This window comes from Cygnus atratus, chromosome 3, assembly GCF_013377495.2.
Source record: "Cygnus atratus isolate AKBS03 ecotype Queensland, Australia chromosome 3, CAtr_DNAZoo_HiC_assembly, whole genome shotgun sequence".
NCBI classification, from domain to species: Eukaryota; Metazoa; Chordata; class Aves; order Anseriformes; family Anatidae; genus Cygnus; species Cygnus atratus.
Window position 1 is genome coordinate 53187652 of NC_066364.1, and position 23090 is coordinate 53210741.

Consider the following 23090-nt stretch of genomic DNA (forward strand, 5'->3'; position numbering starts at 1 on the left):
ATAGATGCTGGAACTTTTCTACCTCTTTTCTTGTGGCTAACACGCTATTTTCAAGTTAAGCTAAAAAAAATAAAAATAAAAAAATCCAACCAACCTGAAGTTTGCCCGTCAAACTTAAGCCTATAAAAATGCAAATAGTGGAGGTGTACACCCCTCAATGAGACTGGAAAAATACTAATGGGAGAACCACAATATAATTACAGGAACGGCTGATTAAATCAATATAGCACTTAACGAAACAACATCATTTCAGATACAAATACAGAAGATTATATCATCTTTTCAGTGACACCTCTTAGAGGTAATTAGAGATGGAACTTTTAAACTTGTGAGAAATTTAACTTACTTACATTTTTAAATCACTAAAGTAGTAAAAAAAAAATCCCTTATATTTTCTCTATGTTCACTGAGAGAATGTTGTGTTTTAATTCCAGTTTGCCGGAATAAAAGGTTTACTGCCAAAGACTAGAAGGCTACTTAGTTCTGAATGTTGGTAACTGGATAATGGACTCATAACTATATGCTGCTGAGCTGAATCCAGTGAAAGGCATTAGAAAATGATCCTGCTAAAGTCATTGGAAACACTCCTTACAATTCTTACAGGAATTGGAATGACCCAGCAGTGATTTTAAAGTTTTCAATCTTCCTAAGATTTTATGGTATATTTAAAATTTTGGCTTGGATCTTTGCTATTTATTTAAAGAAGGAAAAGACTTTTCAGTGATGTTGCTGATCACTAGCTATATAGTAGAGCAGAGCTGTCAGTCATAAGTATTCAGAAATTGTAAGCCAAATACTATACAAAATATTTTTTACCAAAAAAAATATGTTAACTTGCCAAAGTTTAGGGGTAGCTTATCCTACCTCTGGCTACAAACATAGACTAGGTGACTCTCAGCATTTCCTCTGGTGCAAGAATTTATTTAACTTTTTATTTACCTTCTAGTTTTTAGCCTTCATGTTTAATATTTTTGAGTTTTCCCATCGGCATAATTATCTCTAGGTGTTGCTAAGACTGAAAGCTGAGCCTGCTTGTGTAAATCCAGTATATATGACTTTGAGAGAAGAGCACCAGCTGCAGCGAGGCTGTACTGCCATGATCCTCAGAGCAGAGGCTCTGCGCACGTCGGCTTTCTTGGCAGGACAATGTTGGTCCAGCTCCACGGGCTGTGCTGAAGCACATCACTTAATGCTGACACTGATGTGCGAGGGGCTGTGTCAACCGGCATCTCACGTTGCTCTGGGTTCCTCTCCACTGCAGGGCGCTCACCCTGTAGGATTTCGGAGCTGTTAGTGGGTGGCTGTCTCTCCTAGCAGCTGGCCTTCTGAGGTCAGTCCGTGACCTGCAAGAACCTCTTCAAAAAACACAGCTCTGGTGTGCGGACACCACTTACACCTTCACACGCAAAGACAGGCACTCTTACGCCTCCACATGTCCATGGAGGGGAGGAATGGAGGAAAGCTGCTGGCCTTCAGTAGTACACAGTGGGAGTGAAGCTTCCTTGACCTTGATCCTTGCCTCCAGACCACCAAGCCGGGCTGGAAGCAGAGCAGCAGATGCAGCTGTGTGAGCAGCTGACTCATCGCTCTCATGCTGAGGGCACGAAGGTGTTGTTACTCTTCTGTGTGGCATTTTGCTTAGATGGATGAACAATGGAAGTAGGTGCCTTGCAAATAAAGGACACTGAATGGAGATGGAGAACACTTCAGGACAAGGGCCAGTGACACTTCTGGAAATAGGTGGTGTGCTCACCTGGTATCTGGCAGTGAAGACGAGCAACATAAGGATGCCACTGAACATGGAAGGTAACTCTATCTGGGAATTTGCAGCTTCCACTGCTCTTGACCCCTTCCAATTGCCAATAAGTACGGAATTATGTTGTTGACAGTGCCAACGGGGTGATTTGGGACCTGGTACATGCTAGTCAGAATGTGCCAAACACTGTGAGCAACTGCAGTCATGTAGATTTTGCTTGTATGAGCTTCTCTGCTGGGGACTTCTTACGCTTCGCTTGCCTTTTCACATAATCCTATTGTAACTGCCTCATGACTACTGAGTTCAAATTAGGAAATGTTACTGATTGAAATGTCATTGCTCCAAAGGTTATCTCTTCCTAAATTGCATTGCGGGAATATATTTTATTCGTACAACGATATTTACAATATTGTGCAATAGGCATATGGTCTATATTGCACAAATTATCGTGAGCAATTGTAATACCGCATATTTGTTCAGAAGAATCATATTTGATAGACATATTTTGATTGTCTTTTCTAAAATGGCTGTGCTCTTTACTCAGTAAAGGACAATGTTATCCCTTGGAACTATTAACATTCTTCTGCCTAACAGGAAGGAAAGTATTGATAAGCCAGGGAATATCAGATACCTACGGGAGATGACATAATTAGCATTCATTATTAATGAAGCTATTGCCTCATTCACATGAAATACTGAGCACTTAATACTCTGTTTACCTCATCTCCCCATCAATAAATACATTCCCTCTAGAACGTGATGTTATATGTCTTCACTTGGGAGATCTGTTCACATTGAATCCATTAATTAGAAGTTTCAGTTCTGCTTATACTGACTTTGCTTTGCCTTTGGGCTTTAGTTCACTTAGTTTTATAATAGTGGTACACGTCTAATTATGATATTTAACACATTAATGTACATATTTTACAAGAATCGTGACGTTCAGACAACTGTCCTGAGAACAACATGAGCAACAAGCAAACTCAGCCATACAGCGTTGTGTTTTTTTTTCTGCTTACTAGTTATTTAAAACTAAAAACAGCACATAAACTGGAATAAGACTAGCTGGCAGCACAAGAATGTGTTAGCAGAGTAGTTGATACACACGGCACATGTTATCTTTTTCAGTTTGTCTCCTGCCACATTTTTTGTGTCATGTCTGATGTTTTCATAATGCTGGGAAGGAACTCAAGGCTGGTTTTGTAAGATGTTTATGCGTCAAGTGATTCTTATTATATTACAGGTTGTTTTACAAGCTTAGGAACTGAGTATCAGCCCCAGAAGTGCTCTAAATAACGTGGGTAACACTCCCAGGGGAGTATTAAGGAGGACCCCGCTGGCACTGCAGGACCAGGCAGTGACAGTCCTGAGCTGCAGAGACAGTAGGCAACAAGGACCTGAAAGGATGGGGATGAGGCGAGGAGGAGGCTACATCAGTGGCAAGTAATCAAGGCGAGGGTGAGGACCCAGTGGCAGCAACCACAGGCCGTACCTGCTAGAGCATCGCCAACCACCTCCAGCAACACCAGACTACGAGAAGGTCACGAACCACAGCTTGGTGCTTCTAAGTGCTGTAAGATCCTGAACGGTTACGAATGCCCACGTATCCTGCTGTCTGTAGGAAGAATTCCAGGTAACCCTGAAGGATTGGAACTGACTATTAAATGCAATTTAATAGCGTAACTGTTTAAGATATAGAAGGCAAAATCATTATAAGGAAATCGGATTGAAAAACAATTGCTTTCTCTCATACTGCCTCCTCATGCAGGAGACAGACCGTCAGAGAGATCGTAACACGACCAGCGATGTTTGTAAGAACAGAACGTAATTACTCACGGCTCTCCTTCCCAAGTATTGACAAACAGGGTGATTCAGGCACCAAGCAGAGCCACCTGATGGCAGTCCAGAACATCCTGTCTCGGCTCCAGCTCCAGAGGGTCGTGGGTCCCACTTAAGTCCTGTTTTATATTAGTCAAGGCTGTGCTGACATCTTGTACACCCTCACCTGTCTCATCTGGCACTGAGTTCCCATGTGTAGGTAACAAAGTGCCTTTCCCAGCAACAGTGCCATGCAGGAGGATTAAGAGAACTATGGTGAAGCGATTTTTTTTTCCATCACAAAAGTAGAATTAAATAATATAAAAATACAATTAAATTGCTGAGCTTGTCATTTTCTTCCTCCCGTTGACTCGCCAGCATGTCTGCGTGGGCCACGCAGGAGAACCCTATTTATGGGACAGCTGCCAGTAAAAACTCAATCCTGCCCCGTGCTAACGTGATGTAATCTGGTTTCAGCTGAGGCAATGGAGTCTGGCCACTGAATATCTACCACCAGCACTTTATGCTGATCACAAACAAGGACCTGATCAACATGCTGCTAGAATCCGTGACTTGTAAGGCTTTGTTCAGCTGGGTTTTAAGACAGCAACATCTATTCACATTTAATGCATCAGACTCACAAAGATAAAACCCAATTTAATAAAATACCAGTGTATTCAACACTAATAATTGGTTTAATATGTATCAGTCACTCTGAGAAGACATACTGGATGTGTTTTTAAAGGCTTGCATCACATACCAAGAGAGGCAAGTGTTAAAACGTGAAGGAGATAAGGGCTCTGTGCCTCTCCAGGAAGGCAGGTGACGAGATGTGACTCATCTGCCCATTGACTGCACAACATGCTCAGAGGAAATTCATCTTTCGTTTAGCCCAGCAGACTGTCACTGCTGTAATGGATTAAATCCTCCCATCACAGGCCTATCGTAGCTCAAAAACATTAAAACACATGATTGTTTGTGGGGGAATTTGGTTTAAAGAGGGAAAGGAGTTAGCAATGTGCCCTGCCAAGGCAACGATAAATATGTTCTGTAGCAATGGCAACAGTGAGGGAGAGCGTAAATCCACAGCAGGTATCATTTTCTTCTTACTACGTGTTTCTCATTTACCTTCAATGCTCAGAGTTCACGCTATGAGTCAGAAGCAGTACTAGTATTTCAGAAGCAACAGTAGTATTTCAACCGGCCTGGTAGAGAAAGATCTCAGCAGTACCTGCTCTTCCAAATTTATTCATTGGTTACTTACCCAACACTTGCGTGACCTCTTTGCAGACAGAGTTTGAATGGGCAACAGTTGTTGTTTTTTTTCCTGCTAAGATAGAAAAGGTGGCCTTTTCTCCAAGCCGACTGGAACGTCCCTGTGCCTCCTCCTTGCTTCAAACTGGTAAACAGAGCTGCCAAAGTGGTGTTCCAGGGTGACCTCAGAGCGACTGGTGTTTGTACTATCCTTTCTTAATTCATTTTGGCTTGCTTTCCCAGTTTCTCACATCATACTGAGGGAGAAGCAGATCCCTCAGACTTCAAAACACTCTGCTCAAGAAAGAAGCATAGTTCCATTTCATAAAGTAATACACTGACTACTTCTAATGAGGGGAACCTGAAGAGACAACTATCTTTTTACTGATTTACTCTTTAAAGTATTATCCCTCAGAAATGATTAACCATTAATGTACTACAAAGAATGATATGATTCAGTTTGCCTCAATACTGCAGTGTGTCTTTGGATTTAGATTCATAAAACTTGTAGACAGCAACCCAGCCATTGGCTTTTTCTCATTGACACAGAGTATCTTAAGTGACAGCATTCACTGCCACTTCTTGAAGGGACCATCTCACAGCTAAGAACACGAGAGAGCTGAAGACAGAGGAGCAGAATTACAATTACATTCCACCTCCCACATCTCCTTGATTTAAGCTTCAGCTGCGAGTACTCAGGACATCTGCAAATCAGGCCTTACAAACGGCACCATAAAAGAATGAACGTACAGAGATTGCACCCACTAGTGAAAACCTTGACTTAAGTGGGCTAATTTGCCCACATTAAGCAGGAGCTGAGATGCCAAGGAATTTCTTTATCCTTCTTGGTTTTGTTCTCTAATAAGTATCAGAGGCCCTTTCTAGCCACACTATCTTTTGTTGGCAGGGAATTTCAGCAAGCCTTCTGAAGAGCTCAGCCATTTGGCCTCCTCCAAAATCAAATACCTCAATGCACACACCTTGCTTGGCTGGACTGCTCTAAGGTGTTTCCCAAAGCCTGGCAGTGTGCTGAGCAGGCTGAGCCCATCAGGCACCGGGCACATCTGCCACACTATCCGAAGGGATCTAGCCAACAGGCTGCCAGCTGTTCGTGGCTCTGCTCGTTGTGCTTTAAAAGACATAATCTGCAGTTTTCAGTTCAAAAAAGATTAATGAAAAAAAGGATTTAGCAGTATTTTATCAGCCAGACTGCTGAACTGGATCACAAGTGTGATTAGTGACTGGAAAAACTGATATACGGCACCTCAGTATTCCAGGCTGAGTCCCACTGAATTAGAGGAAACATTTGGCATCTGTGAAAAATAAACTTGGTTTATCTTCTGTTTAATCAATCGCAATGATCTGTGCAGAGATCTGCGGATACCAAGGAAATCTGGATGCCCAGTTCTCACGGCTGTTGCTAACTGAGCGTTCCCTGGCTTCACGGGACTGCATTTCACTACTAAGGAAGGTATCTGCCTGCAGTACAAGGCATTTCAGCATCCCTGAAACACAGCTGCTCTCATGCACTGTGGAGTTTCCCTGGCCCTCAGGCAGACCTTACAGTGCAACAACTTTGAGACAAGAAGAAAATAAAGAACAGAACATTCTCAAACACAACGTAAGCATAGAGAATAAGAAGAAAATTTTAAGCTTGACTTTTAGCTCCGTTTTGTGCCACTGTGACTCTACTTTTTTTCAACAGAGTTCTAATTTCCACTGGACAGAGAGAAGAAAAGTCAACCAGCCTCCCACAGAAGTATGTTTAAGAAAAGATCTTGCAGTTCTTGAGAGCAGCTGGTCATCTAATTTTACATAGCAACGTACACTAGATGAGGTCCTAGCTACTGATTTTTAGGAAAGTGATGAGTAAAACCTGCATGAATGGATTGATTTTTATTTTTTTTTATCATCTTGCATGACTGAAAAATAAAACTTGTGGTGCTTCACTATTGTGATCCAGTAGCTATGTTCTGGCTTTGCACTGTCCAGCTGTTAATGTCCACCACATGTAAATGAGACCACCATGCAAAGGCCTGATGCATCTGCAGTGGTGATGAAAAACTGCACCTTTAGCTGGCCTCTGAAAAGTAAGAAGACCATCATTAACGTTAACAGCTCCGGGATTCTTGACCCTGGATTCCTGATCAAGCTGCAGTGTAGACACAGCATCCTGTAGGAAGCATTTGGTTTTCAATGGCAGAAGGATCTTGAGTGCAGGCCACCCTCACCCTGGAGGTGTAGGTCTCTGTGAAAAGCAACAGGACTGGGGGGCTCTGTGCTCTGGGAGAGAGGTGGGTAAAGTCCACTTCTTTTGATTGATGTTGCGTTTGTGTCGGAGGAGCTACTTACTACGCAACCACCCTGGGCAATATTGCCTCTGCCCTTTTCCTGAACTCTTAACAGAAAGCCAACTGCTACAATTCCCGTTCTCATGACTTCCCTGTACCACACTGAAGTACCTTGGGCCTTATCACTCCCTCCTTTCCAGAAACTTTACAGTATTTTAACTCACCTGGTTTCAGGGAGCTACTTCTAATTTTAAACAAATCAAGAGGGAACGAGACCTTCTTTGTGCTAGCAAGCCTCTCTAAGGATTTACTGTGCCATAAGCAACCATTCCACTCTCTGTTTACCTTGCAGGTAATAACAAGAATATTCTGTGGAGAATTCAAGCACAAAAGAATCATACCAGGCAAGTTGCTGAAGGAAATTTAACTCTTACCTTTCTCTGTAAGCATGTAATGCATTAGGAGATTAATTTCCCATTAGACGAATGAATGGCATAGGACACAGCATGCCGACAATGAAATGCGTATCAGATGTAGTAAAACACTAATGATAATTAAAATAGTCAACTAAACATTATCTGAGGTAGAATAAAGCCACATTAGGGTAGCTGTTCACTGTGCAGTTACGTTTACAGTGTAGCTTAGATGCCAGGGCTTAAGGCCTGCCTTGAAGTTACCCTGGTTACTGAGGATTCCCAGTCACCTGAAATACCTTCTGTATGTTTATTACAAAGATGGGTTTTGATAAAATGACCCAGAATACAGACACAGATACCTCAACCAGTGTATTTAAAACTGAAATTAAAAAGGAAAAAAAAAAAGAGAAACAAAAAGCCCTAGATACGTCTTCAACGTCAGCAGTGTGACAAGGAGCGCAGTAACCAGACGTAGCAAAATTGTCATGATACTGATAATATAGGAATACTCACCAGAACATGATGAGAAATTACAGCATTGCTACCTACACTGAAAACAAACCTTATATACAGATAAACAAAACATAATAGCATAGCTTTAGCATCGTAATTTTTCTAAAGTGGCATGGTCATTTACAAGGACAATCTGAGTCACATATATAGTTCCAATTGTTACACAAAATAAAGGACAACAGTCAATTAAACCTGCTCTTCTGCAAGTGTTGCTGTACTCTGTATACATGAACATAACTGTGTGAGTCTTCAGGTTAATCAGAAGAATCAGCTGATATAAGCAGTCTTGGGAAGTTTAGAAAAACCGAAAGTCACAGCAGGCCTGCAGTATATGCAGCCTTTAGCTGATGTGAAGTATGCAGCCCTTAAAGGAAGTATGTTCGTTGGCATCCACAGAGGTCCAGAATGATTATTTTTAAATGCTTTGTAAACTACAGATACTGTTGATACAATTGATAGAAGGATGGAGAGTCAGAACAGCCATATCTTAAGAAATGTGGAGGATATACATGTTACAAGCTTGGATTTTTCCTAACCTCTTCATCCCAATCAAAATCTAATGCAGCATCATCTAGCTCTGCTATCGAGAAGAGGGATTTCTGGGTGACCACACGTGCTTTACTAGCATTTCCCAGTGCAAAACTCTTCCTTTTGCTCGGATTGCTCACGTGCACCTGCAGCAACGGGCTGTGACTTGCCTTGTTGCTAGTGTCATTCTTAACGGTAGGTGGAGTTTCTGATTTTGAGTCAGGACGTGATGCAAAGCAGAACCTGGACAGTTTTTCTAATGTGCCTGAGCACACCCTCTCTGTGCTTGGGCCACCAAGCTTTTCCTCTCCCTCCCTTCCCTTTTCAGTGGGTGGAGATGACACAGCACTAAAGCTGACATCAGAACGTACCGCTGCATTTCGTCTGATCTCTTTCTCTAAGGCCTGACTCTGCTGCTCTTCATTCCCTTTATTATCGACTGGTCGCTTTTCCATACTCTTTCTTCCTAAGCGGGTCAATGTCATCTTGCGTTTCTCAGGGGGGCAGCACTCTTCTGGCTGCTGCTCTCCAGGCTTAGTAATATTTTCACTCTGAAAAAGAGAAAATTCTGCATTTTTCTTCTCGGAAGAATGATCAAGTTTTGTCCTCGGTCTGAAAGAAAATTTAACTAGTTTAGCTGCTGGAGGACTTTCACTGTCAATGATTTCTGGCTCATGGGAACTTACTGCCTTTGCTTCCTTCTCTACTTGACCTTTACTTCGTTTCCTTATGGAAATTGTTGCATTTTTGGCTGCTGCAGCTACACTGCTTTTTTCCTCCCCTAACACAGAGTCTGTATCACTTGAAAGATCTAGCAGGCCAGATGCAGGTAATGCTGGGGGAAGGGCCTTTGCCTCAGGGTCCTGTGTGCTGGTAAAGAATCCATGTGATCTCTCTGTGTGCAGTCTCTGCCACCTTTTAGAAACCCGTTGTGTAACAACTGAATCCTGCACATCAGCACTTGGTGATGCTGGGTCTCGAGTATTTGCTTCTGAAGAAAAACATCCATGTTCTTCAGTCCTTTTCCTGCTTATCTTGGAAGCCTTGTCCTGTTCCAAAGGAGCATGTAGATTCACAGTTGTTTGTGATTCTCTCGCTCCATTTCCCTTCCTTACGATTGAAGAACTTCCTCCTTCTGAACAGGAGGTATTGCACGAGGCTTTTGAAACCAACTTATCTGGGATTATCTTGGGCAGTGGAGACTTTTTCTGAAAAGTTTCTTCAGCATCAGTGTTGCTGTCTTCCAGGCTGTCAAACCATGCCAGGCTGCCATCAGCTCTCTTACTGTGTTTAATCAAGTGGTTTGTACCTTTGTTATTATCAGGTGCTGGGTTGCCTAAGGGTTCTAGATGTATTTCCCCGTCACCATTGCCTTTGGGTAAAGAGGGCTGTGCCTTGGGGCTATTCCTTTGTTGATTTGAAGGCTCTGACTGAGACGTTTGCTTTGACTCAAATGTATCCTTGTCCAAGCATCCTGTAGGAGTACCAAAACTTAGTTCTTCAGGTTGTAGCTGGCAAGAATTTTCTTTTTGTAATCTATGGAATGAAAAAGATTAAGAAGGAGTCAGTTATTTTTATTTATTTATTTATTTATTTATTTGCCTTAGTGCTGCTTAGTATGTACGAATGATGAAAAACTACAAAGGATTTGGGTTAAGTAACTGAATTATTAAGTTCTATATATAGCTTCAGAAGCTGGTGTTGCAGTCTGACATTTTGATCTCTCAGCAACTTCTACATTAAGTGACAGAGTTTAGTGTCCCCAACAGATGATAAGCAGATGGACAGAGAAAGCAACCACATAAACTTCATTTCCTTGGGAAATCTCACTAAACCAAAACAGGTTTGCACAACAAATTGCCGTTGCTAGAGTCCCTTAAGGATTACAAATTCTGTAAGCACATCTTCTAGAAGAAGAACCTCAACCGGATTTTACCCTGAGAAAGGCAATGCCTCAAATGAGTTACCAGAGTGGAAAACCCAGGTGTTACTTCGCACAGTGGTTGCTCGTGGCTTTCTGGAGCCAACATGTCAAAAACTCTGGGATAGACTGAAAGCATCTCAGGTCACCTACAAAACTGAATTATCACTGTCTGCAGCTGTATTCTCAGGGTTCTCCAAAACAACAGAGGTACTAGAACGAGGGTTCCCTCCAATCCCAGTATAGCTGATATTCTATTATACCTAACCATATAATCTCCAAGGGAGACCGCACGCTTCTGTGTTTGCTAAATAGTGACTGTAACCATGAGTAACTGCATCAGTGTAGGTGCAATGATTCCTATGTATTATGAACAGCTCCTCTACTATATGAGAGAGCACACTATGTTGACACATACCTTTTAAAGCCTTCTTTATCATTATTTACTAATAATCTTATTCTGATAGAACACACTTAAAATTTTCATGGAAAGTAACAGAAATGATCTGATTCATCAAGATGGGCTGAAAGATGAATGCTTGTTTTATCAAAATGCAGTCTAAGGGGAATGCATGAGACAAATCTCCTAATACAGAAGAGGACATTCATTTAGTATTTAAAGAGGACATTCATTAAGTATTCTCTCAGCTGGTTATGAGGGGAGAAGAAGAAATCAGCTCAATTTGCAGCACAGGGGATTCAGTGGGATGTGGCGGAAACCTTCATGAGTGCTAGGATGGAGCAATAATGGAACAGGCTACCCAATGGCAATGGGAAACCCCTTTCATTAGGGGGCCTTAGGAGCAGATAACACAAGCCCCTGCCAGGAAGGTCAGACAGACCTGATCCCGTTTTTGTATTTGATCTCCCACCCCACACTATATTTCTATAATCCTTTATGAACACTTCTGTTTTCTAAAGGTAGTCTTTGTCTGCCTGTTGGAGATAGCCCACTTTCATCTGCTTTTATTGCCTTAGTGCTTATTTAAGATGTCCTTACTATAAATTGCAAAACAAAGTCTGAAAAATGCTTGAAGGAAAAAGCATATTTTCCCAGCTGTTCTTACTCCTTTATCTTCAATAACATTAATCTTTTATCTTCCTTTAACAATAGGGCAGTACAAGTTTCTTTAAAGCCTAATCTCATTTCAGGAAACAAATGTGGTGTTTTGTTTGTTTGTTTGTTTGTATTTCATTTCATGCCAATCCTAGTGTTCTCTCAGCCGCAGGAAGTTATAAGTTTTCTATTAATAACAGCAAATAGACTTTCCACATATTATTGTAGTGAGCTGAAAACTAGAGAAAAGATAGTGACAATTCCGGTGTGTAAAAAAAAAAATCACCCAGAAGAACAGAACTCTGATTCAGGATTGTATTTTCCATTAAAAGAAAGGCAAGAATCGTGACAAGCCCAACACAAAGGAAGGCTTAAAATTATGAAGCAAACCTGCTGTATTTTACCAAGCAAGTAACACAAAGTTATATAAAATTATTTGCTCAGCTACAAAATCTTTCATTTTCACCCCAGTAAGTTCAGCTGAAATATACCTGAGTATAAATTTGAGATATATGTTGGGATCTGATTAAACTGTTAAACTCTTTGTACATTCCATAACCCAGAGAAATGATCTTGTGATGATCTCTGCGTATTACTTTAAACCAATCTCCTTGCTTATTCATGTACTCTAAAAAACAAGTCCTTTCCCAATGTCAGATTCTATTTTTAGACACCCTCCAGATATTATTGTCAAACAATTATTTTTCTCTATTGGATTGTTTTGTTACTCTGCATATTCTAACCTGTCAAGTCTTTGCAGCTCCTTGTGCAGAAGATCTTGCAGCTCCAGTCGCTCCAGTATGAGTTCACACTGCATTCGGTACTGCGCCATCGGATTCTCGGGGAAGGAGGTGTGCAAGGCATTGATGGCTCCAAGAAGTGCACCCCCCTATATCACCAGAAGAGATTAAAAAAAAAAAAAAGGAAGTAATCTTTTTTATTCAGCATCAGATTTAAGCAGCAGAGACCATTTAATACAAAGTTCTCCCTCAGATATTTTAAAGCTTAAGGTAGCAAATATTTACTGAGTAACTCTATTCACACAAGTAATCCTGTTAGGTCTGCTCACACAGGCAAGGTTGCTTACACACGTAAAGCTATTTTACCATCAACCCTGCCATTTACTCTTACTGGGTGTTGATTTTATTCGATTTATACAAAAATAGAAAGTCCATCTAAGGCCTGAGAACATCATTATTAAAAATGGACATTAGGAATAAAAAGTAGTCTTCCAAAAGCCTTGTAAAAATTCTACCCATGATATTACCCATTCTATTATAATAGAAGATATTTTGACTTTTTTTTTTTTAATTAGCTTTTCCTACTTATTTAAAAGGAAAGATCTGGGTATTAAGGCTGGTCAACATGGCAGAAATCAAACGGCAAAAATATTTCCGAATAGATCTTTACGGGTAACTGACTATTCAGGAGTAATTCCAGAAAACAAGTGTTTTTAATCTGGAACAATTGAGCTGTGCTTTGTAAGAAATGAAGTAGTGTTTATTTGGAACAGAATATCTGCACGAACTGACTTGTTCCACACCAAATATTCCATTACAACTCTTTAAAACCAAACCAAAACATAACAACCCTCTATTTTGCCACAGATTAGCTATCATTTACAACTCCTATCTAATCTATAAAGTTCAATACAACTAACAAACGATATGCTTATCAAGCACCATGAGAGCAATAGCAAAAGTTGACAGCCTCTAAAACCAGAAATTGCCTAGAGACTCTATCTTTAGAGACTCTTATATAGACACATAGAGACTCTTGAGTCTAGAGGCTGTTCCTGTCAAAAACATGCTGCCCATGTGATGCCGTATGTTGGCATTTTTCTGTTTTTTCCATTTTGTAATTTTAAAAGTTCACATTAAAAAAATAATCAAATTGAAAGAACATCATTCAGGTGGCTAATTCAAGCCCTCTAAAACCACATAGTGCTATAACAACGGCTGGCTGTGCAACCACTAACACATCCCATTTAAGTTATCACTTGTTTTATTTTTCACTGATGACTCAGAAACCTGACAAATCTGTTCCACATAGAAGCACTGATCGGTAGTAATGGAGAAGGTTCTTGTAGGACCCTTATTTGTTTCAAGATTTACTTATTTTTTATTGTGATTTTTGCTTTATTTGTTTCAACCACTGGGAAGTGCATAGTTAATGAGGCAGGGACTGTAGAAAGGAAAGCCTGGTCTCTTGGTTAGGACAGCTAAAAGCTGCCGTGGAAAACTGGATTCTATCTCTATGCAAAGTTCCAGTTCTTGTGATTTTGACAGAGCCAGTTAAGCAAAGGTTTTGAAAGGCAATAAACTCATAACTGGGAGCCTGATGCAGTGTGTTCACAGAAGGAAACTGCTATCAACAGGGAATGTGCTCAAACACTCAAAGTTCTCCTGCTCTGAAACCAAGGCCCTAACCATTTCTCATGGGACGTGCTCCAATGGATAATGTCTTCAGGATCTTGCATACGCCAGCTCCAGATCATAGAACAGGAGTAGTACCAGCCTGTCACTTCACAATGACTGCGTGAAGATAAATAAATTACTATTTCTGAAATACTAAAATAGATTGGAAATGAATTCCACAGAAAAGTACATGAAGAAATTGAGAATTCTGTATTTAGAACAGCACTTGAACAGTAAATAATAAAACACTGATGCAAACATTGACAAGGGGTAGCTGCTTTTGGCTTGAGTACCGTCAACTTTTGATATACGAATCCAATGGAAAAAAAAAAAAAGGAACATGTATCTCAAGGCATATGCTCACGGGATACAATTATGTCCTGCCCTCCCTGACCTTTTTCTCCCTGAGAAAAATAAGGGTGAATTGGAGTACAAAACAAACAAACAAACAAAAAAACAATGAACGAGGTCAGTGATAAAAATGGGTAGTCTTCCTTCCCAAGAAGGCTCACATAAAGTATCTGATACTGGCCTGAGAACTGTGAGCTTTGATTTTACACTGGCAAGAATACGATTTTTTTGGTCGAAGCTAGTTTGGAAAGACAGCATTTAAGACAGTGTTTGCTAAGCTGAAAGGTAGCAGCCAGTCCTTCAAGAATAACACTGGTTCTCCCTCATTTCCAACCTCATTCTACAATTAGGCAGGAAACACAGGATGTAATCTATAGATAAAAACAATTTTCTTCTAGAGAAGGAAACACTTTCTGAAAATAAACTTTTGCATGCTGCTCCTTTTTTTTTTCTTTTTTAAACAAATAAGTTACTGCCTTCAAAAAGAATTTCAGCGATTCTTTTATACTTTCCAGGTTGAAAGTGAAATTTGGCCTTAAATAGCAGATCTCAAGTTTGCAGGTTCTTAGAAAAAAATAAGACATTTACCTATTCCCTCATAAAAAGTGAAGAATGGAGCAAATATGATGAACATATCAACTGCTCCCAGCTAGTCTTCTACAGTCATAATTCAGGCAAAGTTCTCACTGACACTGATTAGACAGATGCTTGTTATGCAAACTGCTGCCCTTGAGGGCTGAATAAATAGGAGAATATGATCCACAGTTAAAACAATTCTTTTACATTTATTATTGCTGATGACGTAGCAATATACAGATGACAATATACTTTCATTAGTCTCCACTTTTTGACCTGTTATGAAAAAAATATCTCAGTATTTTGGGTTTCTTATGTCCCAAATTCATACTGCTTTGAAAATGATGTCCCATCAAATTCCAGTCTAGGTAATTACAGTTTTAATTACAGTTAATGAACTCTTATGTAATATCTTCTGCTGTTTCAACGGGATATAGAGTTAGAGCTTCTTACTTTAACTTAGATGCAGTGCTCTCACTGAAAAGCTGAGCTCTTCAAAACAGTGCAAAATGAATTGCAGCAGACAGCGAAATAATCTTCTGCTACTTAATAAGGTCAGACCCTGTAGTATTTTTGAGACAAATTCCATGTGCAACACTGTGCAGCAGATTATTTGTGGCACTGACTGCAATCAGTCTCTCAACTTCCACTGAAAGTAAAAGGTAGATCACAAGTGCCTACCTGCCATGTGTGACTTTGTACGTCTATCCTGACGCTCTTTATCTGAGAAAAATGAGCATACTCCTGCAAAAGTCTTTAACATACTTTGAGCTAGTGGGTACTGCATAAAATTGCTTTAACCTGAATATATTCATATCAAACCATACAGAAACATAGGATATGACAGTCTGGATCAGACCAGTCATCTGTGCAGTAGAGTACACTGTCTCTGACAGAACCAAAACCAAGTAATTCAGAAGCGCTAAGAACCTCAACATGGAAAACTTTGGATAATCTGCTTATGGTAATTTTTATTTTCTATTTCAAAGCATTAAGATTTATTTCTCTTAAAAATATTGCATCTGAAGTAATAGTCATCTACATTATTTTCCACATTTCCATTTAAAAAAGCCTGTACCAGATTCATATTCCTTTTCTTGTTATAAATGTGCTGCTTTTCCTTATATTCAGTATCCTAATGGCGCTACAGTAAACAAAAACCTAGACTTCAGCCTTTTTTCAATGCCTTTTTTACATGGAAACACTACACAAATCTGTGTGATAACTGGTATACACAATTTTCAGCATACAGCAACCAAGTTTTTAAGGCTTCCAGAGTAAAATTAGTCTCCTAAAAGTTCTGTGAGTTTCAGGATCACCAAGAGCATGTTTTAAAATCAACTAATGGCAAAATAAAGTATAGCTCTTGGCAACTACTTGAAACTTTCTCAGAAAAAATAAAAATTGTTTGGTTCTCTCATACCTAGTTAATGGGTGAAAAGGTAACATCATAAAAGAAAAAATTGTCAGAAGTTATTAAACACAGTGATATAAACACAGTTTCTGGCTCAAGAGGTCTTTAAAATGTAGATTATTAAGAGCGAATAGTATACCAAAACTCCACTTAGACTGCAAAGTCTATTAAAAAAAAGTGCTATTCCTTTACGATCAATCTAGACTTTTCATTATAACCCGTTTTTAAGTATTTTAATTATCAAGATGGACTAAAAATTACTTGTTGAAGTCTCTGATTACCTACGTTCCATGATCGCATGAAATCTTCCCCAAAGAGATGAAGGGAGTTGGCAGCACACCAACATGATAAATCCCTTATTACAGCAATGTCTGCAAGAAACTGTACCTGCATAGAAGATTCCATCACTGATACCACAGTTACAGCATCTTCCAAAGTCACAGTATCCCTAAACATCAACCGGGCATGAGCTAGAAAAAACAGATGGGCATTGAAAGTAAGTGTAAGTACAAATAAGGTCAAAAAGGTTAGTTTGTTTTGTTTCGTTTGGTTTTGTTTTTACTACAAGGGAGATGATATTTCTTCAAATTTCTTTAGCTCGTCAAAAGCTTGTATATGGGTCTAACTTAAACGTTAATATAATCCTTTTGATTTTCGTGTCAATTTCAAGAGGAATTGGAAGGCTCACTTTTACTAGTAAAGAATGTGACTTCTGGATTACAGTTACTGTGACAGTTTGAATAAAGATATGCAAAATGCTAGAGTTAAAAAATGTAAAGTGCTGGGTATCACAGAGAGTGTGATGTAAAACATCCCTATCTAAATAGGTAGATGTCATCATCAAAAGTAAAAAATTAAGCATAGCTTTCATCCTAGGTCAGAAAAGATTTGATTTCTTCTATGTGGTCTAAAACATATTTTCCTCTACAATAGTTTGTTTTTTCTTGCTTCCATTTCTTAAGACGAAACGGATGTAATGCAAATAATTTACTGCATGAAGCCATTCTAACTGGCTGTGCAAACACAGTTCTTACTCAGCAAGAGAAAGGCGCTTCAATTAATACCATCTATGTAATAGTTTGAAAGAATAAAGTGCTTCTGAAAGTCCCAACCATGTGACACACAAGAATGGAAGAAACCTTGAACATATAAATAATATGTGAATCCCTAAAGGCTGATAATGTCTTTCACTTAAATAATTTTCACCCCCAAATGGAGACCAAAATATAAACATCTGATGCAAAAAGCACTATCTTACTGATTGGCATAAAAAAGGGGGGAAAAAAAGAAAAAAAAAAAAAGATTTTATTTTAAATTCATCCCGAAAATACTTGATATGCCATTGTAGAAAACAAAATCATTTTAAGAGAGAGACCTACTAATTCCTTTGATTTTGTTCTTTTAAGTAAAATATGATTTGAATTTAGAGTTGGAAATGTTGCAGTACCTATTGTAAGACAGAGACTTGAACAAAAATGTGTTGTATTTGATGTTATATTAATTTTAGGATAGAACAAAATACTTGACACCTTTCCTCAGGCTGAGTAGAATGGCAACCCAGGACTCAAATAAAGTAAAACGAATCCTGAGATTTGCTTTTCATAAAGGCATGTAACTTCCGAGATTTTTTCCTCAAATGTAATCTCTTCCAGTGGCTTTAGTTTTTATTATGAATGTGAGAATGGCAAAATTAAAACTGTTTTTGATCATCTAAACATAAAACCCTTTCCCACATTCAAATCTCCAACCCCAAGTCTTTTTAGATTATAAAGATAAACAATGCAAGGTTCATCTATCCATACCTCTATGGAGAAAACCGCTATACTCTGCTTACTGGTTATAATTATACTCCTGATCTATTCATTTCATAAAGGTTAATTGTTAGCCTAAAAATAAAGTTGTCCCCGCCTTACCTTCTGCAAGGCGTATCAAACTCTCCAATAAGCGAATGGTAGTTCGGGCAGCATTTCGGCAGTCACTCTGACGCTGCATTTGATAATAGCGTACGAGGATCAGGTTGCTCTCATCAGACAGTTTTGGCTGTATACTTTTTATAAGGCAGAAGTAGGTTTTCATCTTTTCCATGCTCCAGAGCTTTTCTGACTTGCTAGGGCAACCTGCGTAACAACTGCCTAGTCAGTAATTTTATAACAACAGACATCAAGCTTTTTCCAAAGAATTCCTGTTAAATAGATGGGTGAATGTAAAATACCTCCTACCGTATTTCTGGGGCGTACTGGAGTGTCTGTACATTAGTCCTCAGGGACTTGGTCAAATTCCAGTGTGGAATGTTACAGGACATCCAATCCCTCCCCTAGCAAAATCCACAGCAAAGCCTCCAGTAGTTTGAACAGAAGTGCTGTCAGACTCGCTGCCCACCAGATGGTACAGCCATTACTGAGTGCTCTGATATTGCATGAAGTATAAAATGCCACTCGAACATATGTACTTCCTCTGGCTATCTTTATCTACTCTGCAGAAGCCAAAGGCTACCTGCCATATTCTGAACATTTTTTTACAGGGAAACATTTTGGGAAGGGAAGAAAACTAAGGAAGTTAGCTGAAGGAGTCTCCTCTAACCACTTCTCTAATGGGGATCAAAGTCGTGTTCCTAAAGCAGGTTAAAATCAAATCACTCTGCCTTCCCTAATTCCAGAGCACACAGCTCCACATACGGAACGCTAATATGCGCTCTTCAGGCCCTGCAGCATACACAGCTCAAATTTGTTCTGTCTGAATTAAGTTTCTCATTAACAGCATGTAATGGTATCGTGTGCAGGATCTGAGCATCAAGTAATGCAAAGGCATGACATGGAAGCCTAAGCAGTCTGGGCTGAAATCTCTTGCAAATGATCATAGAGTAAAGGTAAAGGTATGGTGGTCACAGCTCACCCCTATTAATTAATCAATGATCTCTATCTTATTCCTGCTAGAAAGGCAACTATACTACAGGCAACTATCACAGTAAACATGCAAACACTGATTAATGTGAAAGGCTGAAAAATAACAAGCTAAACGGAAAGGCAGGGAAATTAAAAATAATAATAAAAAAAGAATACTCTTACCTTTATTTTGCAAGATGAAAGATGAAATGATACGGTCCCACTCCTCATTCTTTGTATCTAACAATACTAAGACCAGGTCAAATCTGCTCAGCAGGGGACTGCCAAGAGCTATGTTGACGGAGACAGACTCGTTAGGGTCATAATGACCTTTTGGGTTTGTAGCTGCCAGTATAGTTGTCCTTGTATTAAGCTTGCATACCAACCTAGAGAAAAATATGATGAACATTACAGCTGAATTAAGCTGGATAGAGGAAATGCTTCCAAAGTGTTAACAACAATTATCATGTTTTTATGTTACAAAGAGCACATCTTACATTTAAAGAGCATATGAGCTAAACTATACACATATTTATCTTATTAATAAATATTATATATCGAGCATTTCTCAGTCAGAGAATAGCAACTAGACAGAAAGACAGTACTCAGGACACCAAAAGTAGCTAGGTAATATTCCCACAAGTAATCTCTATATACAGGTAAATCCTTAGCTGATTAAAACTAATCTAGCTTTTCAGAAACAAATGTTACTTTGCTGATTCATACAGTATAAATAGATTTTTTTCACGATGAAAAGTAACATTTTAGCTTAATTCACATTTTCAGAAAGTGAAATAAAATGTAACATACGGGTATGTTTTACTCCTGTGTAGAGTCATCTTGCAGATATTAGCCCAACCATCCAATGATGGCAGCCATATCATCTGCTTCTCAGGGAAATTGATATTTTTCCCTCTTAATTATGCTATCCCGGTGTGTGTTTTTAGATGTGGGGAGATTATTTTTATTCTAGTAGTCCAAACGCAATTGCTTCAGTTAAGGCAGCAGCCGTATTCTAACTTTGGTTTGTCACTAAGCTATTTCTAGTCAGCTCCAGAGTAACTGCTGCCTCCCGTCCAAAGTTGTTCTGTAACTGAGAGGAAGAAGATGTGATGGGAGCAAGAGCAGAGTTGAAGGCGACAAGGAGGAATGTGGAAAGGATGATGCCTTTTGGGTAGCAGAGACTTCAGTAATACCAGCCAGGGTATGATTTGGGCCTGGACAAGAGCTGCATGTGACTGAGAGAGTGACGTTAGAGCTCAGAGATCAAACTGGCAGGGGTAAAAAAATGAGAGATTTGAATACAGTCTAGTATAGAAAGAAAGTAAGGACGTGAAAGTAAGCAGGAATTTATGGTCATGCCATGCCCAACATATAAGATTGAGCAGCCTAGAATTCATTTAGTCTTATTTTGTTACCATCCAGTATTACTGGAATTTGGAGAAATGAAGTCCTGCTTTCTGAGTTCCTTGTGAAATTCCTCATTTCACATACAATTAGTATGGTGGCTACCACCAAGTGACAAGAAAAAGAACACAAAGAGGAGGTTCAGGTTGGAAATTAGGAGACTTTTTTTGGAAAGAGCAGTCAGGCATTGGAACAGGTTGCCCAGGGACGTGGTGGAGTCACCGTCCCTATGGGTGTTCAAGGAAAGGTTGGACGTGGTGCTTAGGGACATGGTTTAGTGGGTGACATTGGTGGTAGGGGGATGGTTGGACCAGATGATCTTGGAGGTCTTTTCTAACCTTAATGTTTCTATGATGTCTTCATTCTGGTTGCTTGCAACCTCAGGACCATTGCACTGTCCTTTGAAACGCTGGCTCACCTAGTTTACAAATACCGTTGAGGACAAAACTATGCAGTACAACAAAGAAAACGGCTGTATTTAGTCAGCATGACAAGCCTCCCACCAACTTGTAAGTGCAAGAGAAACATGTTATGTTGCCACACACCTTAACATGCCACTTACCCTGCCTTTGCTACACTGATGGTTTGTTGCTCCATTGCTTCATGGATACTGGTTCTATCATGTTCTTTGATACTGTTGAACTCATCAATACAACAAAGGCCGCCATCTGCAAGCACCAGCGCACCAGCTTCCAAGTTCCACTCCCCAAAGTCCTTCACAGCAGTCACTGTCAAACCTGAAGAATCAATTGCTCCGGTCAGTCTTTTCCTTAAACTGCAGGAGTGCGCTTGAGTGAAAGAATGGGACTCGGCACACTGGCTTGTGCCACAGGCAGAAGGCAAAACAGCAGGTTAGCTCCACCACATACCTCTACCATGCATCTCGCTTCACACCTACTGGTAAAAAATCCCACTAGTGTTAAGCAAGCTAGCCTGGATCTGTGGAGCAGATTCTGTTAAGCCTTCCAGATTTAGTAATTACTTATTTTAGGGCATTGATAAATGAACAAAAGTGATTAGGGGATGAAAACCAAATCTGCTAAATCAAACTGAAAACTGGGCAAATGCGGAGACTGCTAAATTACGGAATAGACCGTCCTTCCCCATCAACTGTCAAAATAAACAAATATTCTGGAGCCGCAAAACAAAACTTGTGAAAAAAAAATATTTCAAAATATCTTTTAACTCCCCAGGAATATGAGACAGATTCTCACTTTAAGGCAATTAATTTCTTTTTGAGATTTCACACTACGCTAAAATGAAAATTCAAAGATGAAATTAAAAAAAAAAAAGTTCCCAGCGGGCATTAGCAAATCTACATGTGACTCAACAACGGGAGCACAGCAGGTCAGGAACATCTCACAACTGTGAGAACGGCCACTTTTTATCAAGTACGTGCAGCTCTTTTCAATCTTTCTCTTCCCTCTTCCCCAGCCTTTTCTCTATCTTTAGCCCTCCTTTTTCACTCCACAATGCTCAGCTCAAAATATCCTAGCAGTTGACAAGCTGCGACCAGCCTAAAATTTCCCGCAATGCTACAGCAAAACTTGCCCAAGGAAGGATCCCACCACCCAAAACCTCCCCTGGCCCAGGCAGCCCAGGGGTGAGCGCTGCTGCTTCCTCATCTCCGTGCAGATCACCACAGCCGCTGTTTGTTCCCAAACGGTCAGCCAAAAGTTACTGGAAATGTGTTTCCTGATAACATGTATTTTAGCTTGGTGTGAGGGATCTCTTCCACTGTCCAGTGTAGCCTTGTGTTAAGATGTATAGAGAATGTTGTAAAAATGCATAGCGAGCAACAGACCAGGCAAGTATGATGACATTTCTCTGCAAATACATGTTTGTAAACCCAACAGTGTCAGCTCCTTTCCAAACCTTGGCTTGGAGAGTTGCTGAAGGCCAAGGGCCTCTGTGTCTCAGCGCTGTTCTCGCCCACCGCAGCCATGGCAGCGCTCTGCTCCTTGCCTGTGAGGCTCAGCTTTTCCAGGCAGGCAAGCAGATGTCTCCTTCAGACCCTCCTGCTGCACGTATTCCACCACACTCAAAGGCTCCCTGCAGACATTCACAGAGTCTGATATTTTTATTTCCACACAGAATCTCCTCTCGGGCTGAGGAAAAACACCTAGCCCCCCCCCACCCCCCAGCTTGGGGCACTGCCTGCTCTCCCGGCCCCACAGAGGCAGGAGGCACTTGAAGCGGTGACATGTCGCTTCTCCCATCCCCTGGGCACGCAGCCACAAGATGGCCTCCTCCACAGGCCTCCCGCTGCTCGGGGACGTGCATCGCTTCCTGCTTCGCCCTTCTACCAGAGGCCTTCCTCGCAAGCGTGGGCACGGGGTGGCTTCTTGGCAGCACCGCTGCCTGGAAGCCTCGCTCGGAGGCCTGCGCCTGGCCAGCAGCCAGCGGGGCTCGCAGCAGGATGGCAGCCTGGCACCCCCCTTAGCCCAGGGGGCACCCGAAATGAATCCAAAACTGAAGCGACACTGATG

At 40.4% G+C, this 23090-nt stretch overlaps 1 protein-coding gene across 1 annotated transcript in view; it reads right to left on the minus strand.

Annotated features, from left to right (window-relative positions):
* Positions 1 to 7892: 7892 nt before the first annotated feature.
* MCM9 (minichromosome maintenance 9 homologous recombination repair factor) overlaps positions 7893 to 23090 on the minus strand; it is a 46718-nt gene continuing 31520 nt past the window's right edge. Inside the window, exons 7-12 of the mRNA XM_035538896.1 lie at positions 21164 to 21338; positions 19378 to 19580; positions 18226 to 18429; positions 16700 to 16782; positions 12298 to 12443; positions 7893 to 10112 (exon numbers count right to left, since the gene is read on the minus strand). Of these exons, the coding sequence (XP_035394789.1) occupies positions 8561 to 10112; positions 12298 to 12443; positions 16700 to 16782; positions 18226 to 18429; positions 19378 to 19580; positions 21164 to 21338 (2363 nt within the window). The 3' untranslated portion in view covers positions 7893 to 8560. The remainder of the gene's footprint in view (positions 10113 to 12297; positions 12444 to 16699; positions 16783 to 18225; positions 18430 to 19377; positions 19581 to 21163; positions 21339 to 23090) is intronic.